The sequence below is a fragment of the Perkinsus marinus genome, assembly GCF_000006405.1.
Source record: "Perkinsus marinus ATCC 50983 genomic scaffold scf_1104296947502, whole genome shotgun sequence".
Classification (NCBI taxonomy): domain Eukaryota; phylum Perkinsozoa; order Perkinsida; family Perkinsidae; genus Perkinsus; species Perkinsus marinus.
Genome location: NW_003210612.1, coordinates 1 through 5,918, shown reverse-complemented (window position 1 = coordinate 5,918; position 5,918 = coordinate 1). Strand labels below are relative to the sequence as shown.

At 48.9% G+C, this 5,918-nt stretch overlaps 1 protein-coding gene across 1 annotated transcript; it reads left to right on the top strand.

Annotated features, from left to right (window-relative positions):
* Nucleotides 1–2,042: 2,042 nt before the first annotated feature.
* On the top strand, nt 2,043–3,683 carry Pmar_PMAR013331 (10 transmembrane domain, possible aa transporter, putative). The gene has a single exon (XM_002779428.1). It carries the CDS (start codon nt 2,048–2,050, stop codon nt 3,422–3,424), a length of 1,377 nt encoding a protein of 458 aa, XP_002779474.1. The 5' UTR covers nt 2,043–2,047; the 3' UTR covers nt 3,425–3,683.
* Nucleotides 3,684–5,918: the final 2,235 nt, after the last annotated feature.

Sequence of the window (5,918 nt, the reverse complement as noted above, 5' to 3'; positions counted from 1 at the left end):
CACTGCACTCATAATAGGAGGTACTTCGTCCAGGACATCCCACAGGGAGGCACTAACCCCCGGTCTAAGCTGCTCAAACCGGGGGTAACTTCCTCTCTTTCTCATCGTTGGAAACTAACCTGCGAGTTTAGAGGTTGAATTGCAGTCCTGTGGATAGATAAGACGTTTGAGGGAATCAATTTGACGTTCAACCTCACGTTATCAAGCAAACGAATCTTGTATCATAAGTAGTCTGATGAAACAGGGTAGAGAAATTTGACAACTGCGAGGTTTGAACCCACGATCTTACACGTCGTAAATTCGATCCGCCAAACGATTTGTATCATGTATTCGTATAGACTGAGCTGAAGGCAATGCTGCGGAGAGCATAAGGAAAGTCGAAGAATGTGTAGACTAACGAGTTCGAGGTTACAATAGTCATTACCATAATGGTGAAGTTGATCGATTGATGATTTTATCAGCTGAAATAGGGAGTGGTTCATTCTAAGAAACGTGAATAGACTCGGAAGTTGATCGGGAACACACAGGTCATCCACGTGGTCAAACAGACTCTGTAGAATATGCTCTGGTCCTTACACTTGTTGGAAGTCCCAATAGATGATTGCTGACTGAATGGTGAGTGAAGTCTGTGAGTTTGTCAACAGCGACCACCGCTTCGTGATGCAATTTGTATGGCTGCTCCTATGTTGTGGGATATAACGGGTTAGAGGGCGACCACCGCTTCGTGACATCCCACAACATAAGCTGCTACCTATTGTTTAATAGAGGGAAGATAGCAGATATGTGATGGTAGAGCCCACGAGATAGATAACACAAGTACTGATAAGCTTGTAGAGGTAGGTGACTCACCTAAGGTGAGCTACGGACACTTATGGCAGTCACTCAAAAGGAGGAGGAAAAAGAGTTACGTGCTCAGGGTGAACCACAACTATCATTGGCTGGAGATCTCAGATAGCACGCAAGCACATAGATATGCGCAGAATCCCATAACAACGATTTAACAGTCTGTTACCTATAGACCATTCTCGTTCTGCAGGACAGTTCGTTACGCTCTGACCATCGTGGCCAGCCAGCTTTCCTCCATCTCATTTGGACTTGCATCCCGATCAATACGAGATAGACAGATATCTCTCCCTGCACGCATAGCCTGGATCGGCTATGCTCCTCAAATTGAGGACCTCAATGCGTGTTGGCGTGAACCGCATATCGACAACCGGCTCGGGAATCCCCGGATCCAAACATAGCCCATGAGGCTCGCTTTGCATAGCTAGGACTCGCTTAGTTTGGAGATTGCTCTCGGCCCTACTATATCGTAGTTGTTGAAGTGCAACTACATACGACCGCGGTATATCCGACGTGGTCACAGGTGACACCGGGTTTGCTGACAAAATTGCTGATCTAATAGAAAAACATTCGTTCTCGCAGGCTGAAACCTGAAACTTTAGAGCTGAGTCCCTCGATCGTTTTTGCTTCGTCGGAATAAACTCAGTGAACGGAGTCTGGAAGGGTACGCAAGATAAAATCGCAGGTGTCGAGCGCCGCCAGTTGGTGGCTTGCGATTCCTCTTGGCGTCTCACTAGCACGCGTGCGAAAGTCCAATCAGCTAAGCTCCCTGCACCCGATAAGGCTTCGATTTGCTGAGCCAATGGGCTTGCGCGCCTCGCGGAGAGGAGAACGACCCGATAGCAGTAGCAGTTCACACCAAGAGATGATTATCGAGGAACCCTCGACGAGGATACACACAATCATGGGGGAGAGAGAGTGGGTTAAGCGGTCGCCCGCGTCACGCGTGGCAAGTTGCCACGCAGGCACTCTAGTAGGGTCACGTTGATAACTTAGTTCTCGTCGGACTTCGCAAACTGCTTCACATCCACTAAACCGCTACGCTTCAGCTCACTGCTATGGCTACCGAATTGCCGAAACTCGATTGCAGCAGTGCAAGTCGAGTAATGTTTGGCAGTCTTCGACCGTTGGCGCATGCGTACGGCTTACACGTACGCACAAACCGTTGCTGTTGGAAGATATCATCTAGAACTTGATCCCAGACATGCCAACTGAGAAAGTAAACCGTCTAGCGGACTTTCACTCCGCTCCGGTTATTCCCAGGGGGAATACCATCACCGCGTGGACAGTTCTGACGAACAGTATCATCGGTGCGGGAATGCTCAGTTATGCGAGCGCGAAAGCCGTCTGTGGGTGGGTATTGGGTATCGTCCTTCTACTCGTTTTTGCCGTGTTATCTTACTTCTCGCTGCATCTGATAAGCAGATGTGCCATGAAGATGCCCGGCAAGAGGCTTAGTTACAGTACCTTTGCTGTGGCTGCTGGTTATCCAAGGATGCCTCTATTCATTGACACCCTCATGTTCATTCATAACGCCGGCATTGATACTGCCTACCTGCAGGTCTTTTCTAGCCTTGGCCTGGCCCTGCTGGAGAATTGGGCGCCTGGCTCAACTAGCGAGAACAGATTCTGGATCCGAGCTGGTCTTATTCTCTTCATCGTCGCTCTGCTCTCCCCAGTTTGCTTTCTCAAGCAAATCACCAACACGACGATCACTAATATCATCGGTCTCATCTGCTTTCTCTATGCGATAATAGCCGGTGTTGCCTACTCCTTCAGTGTAGATGAGCAAGTCGGGGAGCGCTACGTTGGTATACCACCGACTACTACCATTTGGTCGATTCTGTCGGTTATTCCAATCTTCATTTTCGGTTTCTCGTGTCACTTCGCCATGCCCATGGTGGCGGAGGACATGGTGAATCGAAACATGAGAAAGTTAGATCTCGCCGCTCTACTTGCCATCGCTTCCGTGGTTGTGGTATACCTTTCAGTCATGGTTGGTCCCTATTACGCTTTTGGGGATACTATCGAGTCGAATTTCTATCTCAACTTGCCGGTCTCTAACGTCGCCATCCACATCGGATACATCGCTTTGCCGTTTGCCGTGCTCACTGCCTTCCCGTTGCTTATGTTTCCGGCCAGGCAATCTATCAACAGTGTCATAACGTACTTTCTCCCGAGCCTGCAAGACACTCTCAAATTGCATATCGGAACGACAATAACCTTCCTGGTTATCTGCACGGGTCTGGCAATCATCTTTGAGGATCTCGGTGTCACTATTCAGTTCATCGGCATCATCGGTACCAACTTCCTCGCTTTTGTAATACCATGTTTCGTCTACCTCAATATCTGTTACAATTCGATGTCGAACCCCTCCGAACAACCCGTTAATGAAGAGGTGGGAGGCTTGAACAACTCTTCGTATGTCAAAGATGATGAGCCACAGGAGAAGGTCAGCCTCCTCAAGAAGCTGCGGCATCAAACCCTTGAGTGGCACGGAGCATTGGCCCTCTTCTTTGTAAGTCTTGCATTCTTCCCTCTTTGTCTGACGGGTTTATTGTATAGTCTTAGCAATTCCTGATTGGTTGTCATGGACGTTCTGTACGGGGGATGAGTCTCGAGCACTCTCTTCTCTATTTGCCTCGTATAGAGCAGAAAGCGTTCGATGTCGAATTTGCCCGAGCAGGCTCAAAAGATGCTATCTTGAAAGAGAGCCTTCATGGCAGCGTATCACAGCGTTCGCAGTGTCAAGGCAAATTGTATACCGAATCTTTAGGATGTTACAGTTTTCATCTGAGACTTTCTCACTAGCATTGTCTCATCAGATTTTGTCTCATTTTCATGTCATCAACACTTTGTTTACGCTCTCAATCTGCTCGAATCGAGTTGGATAATAACAGAGCCTTCGTTCCAGGGGTGGAAAGAAACCTCGGCTTCATAGTTTTGGACCGCGATTGAAGCCAGTCGCCGGTTCATAGCCGGTCGACAGCATATGACCTATGTGAGGAATAAGAATTTCTCCGGCAAATCAATGTACGGGATGTGAAGTTTCCCGGGTGGGCAGGAGCGAGTTGTCATTGTCGTTCGCTTGATTAGATGGTCGACCTTTTTAAAGGGCCGCAGACGACCAGGTTATGCGCCGCCAAAGTACTAACGATAACGTCCACGAAGAGGCGACATCTGAGACTTCCGGATTTCTTATTACTCCACTTTGGAAGCGACGCTTAAGTGACTTTCGCATGGTATGTTCGATTGATGTCAATGTTGGTTATCCTGATCTTCATTTCCAAGAACAATGAACAGAAAGGGCGCTATTCGGAATCTCTGTCTAGTTGCCATCTCTATAGGAAAAGTGCCAGACGGACCGTCCTGAGTTTGAGCCTGGACAGCAGTATCACGGTGGAGGAATAGTCACTGAGTGATTCGATAGCTGGACAGCTTTTTGTTCCAGCTTCTGAGTAGGCACCATTCTCAGGACAAGTATCGATGATATCCATCTCGAACTCTTGCTGGGTTTCCTCTCTGCAGACCTTCGCATTGAAGCACGTCTATCAACGATAGAACGCGGAGTTGATTTCCCTCTTCGGAGATGCCGGATGGGCAGTGCCCACTGGGAACATAAGCTTCTGTTGAGCAATGAGATTTCCATAACACAGTGTTCAGATGACCCCATGATCGTCCGTTTCACGCGAGCATTCAGCTCTTACAATTCCCGGTCGCTTCGGATCAAGAAATGGTGTAGCTGATACCAGCACTTCTCTACTGGACTCAGCCACGTCCTCAAGTGAGTTGGGGACTTCAGGGAGTGGGTCACTGTATGTCCCATATAAAAGGCAGTAGCTAACGGGACTAGCCTCGATCCATTGGTATCGGTCTCCTCAAAGGCATAAGCTTTTCCTTGTTTGGGTTCCCTCTCGAGAGCAGACTCTGCTCAGCAGAGCCTAGCCTCGCGCTGAAGTCACCGCAGACAACTTCAAGACGCTGAGCGTCTGACGCTCTAGACTTATCACTCCTTTAGGAGTTCCCTAAAGCTTCTTTTGATCCTGAGCTGCTACCTCTAAGGGAGCGTAGCACCCAACAAAGATCGTGCTTCTGTTCAATGTGATGCCGAGTCAACATTGTTGAATATCCTTTTTGATATGGACACCAAGTGGGTATTATCTCCGACTGAACTTAGACATTGCGATGTACCAGAACACACATTTCACCGATTCTGCGTAGTGCATGGAAGCTGTAGAGCTCCCAGAAGCGCGATTATGAGAACATCACTTCTGATCGCCCTCAAGGAATCAACGACCGCCAACTTGTGGGCGTATCCTGAAAGAAAGCACACGTCCATGGTGGCTCCACCACTATAAGGACTATTGTTCACAGTAACTGAGGGTGTGCCACCGTGGCACACCACAGTGCCACTGCCACGCCTCTAAAATTATTGCTATCGGCGCCTGGCACTCCTAGGCCAAGAGCTGTCTCGTCAGAGTGACTTCCAGTTGCGTGCTGGGGCGCCGTTCTGCCTACTTCCGTTGATCACCGCATCAACTGTCTGAGGCTTAGCGAGGGACACATTCGGTTCGCCACGTGGAGGTCGCAAGTCAGGCAGGGACATCTTCGGAGAAGCGGGATGATCACGTGATTTGATTCACATTTGACTCCATAAACTCGCGGACTGGGATTTATGAGACTCGGAACTCGGTAACCAAGTACTCATAATCGGAATCTGAAACACTTTAACACCTTAACCGGGTTCTGGCCTGAAGGAAAAACCTGACGATGTATATGCGTGCAAGAGAGTTTTTAAATCAGCGAAGCTCACTGCACCCGATAAGGCTTCGAGTTGCTGAGCCGAAGGGCCCTCGGAGAGAAGAAGTTCTTATCTCCGAGGGCCTATCGGGCCGCTCTTCTGAAGAACGGCCCGATAGCAATAGCAGTTCACACCAGGGATGGTTATCGAGGAACCCTCGACGAGGATAGACACAATCAGGGGGGTTTCTTGCTGCGTGGCAACGCAGCGTTCTAGTAGAGCCACGTTTTTAACTTTGTTCTCGTCGGACTTCGCAAACTGCTTCACATCAATT

Bases quoted from the DNA above. Each gene is read 5' to 3' on its own strand.
- Pmar_PMAR013331 (XM_002779428.1), top strand. From the start codon at position 2,048: ATGCCAACTGAGAAAGTAAACCGTCTAGCGGACTTTCACTCCGCTCCG.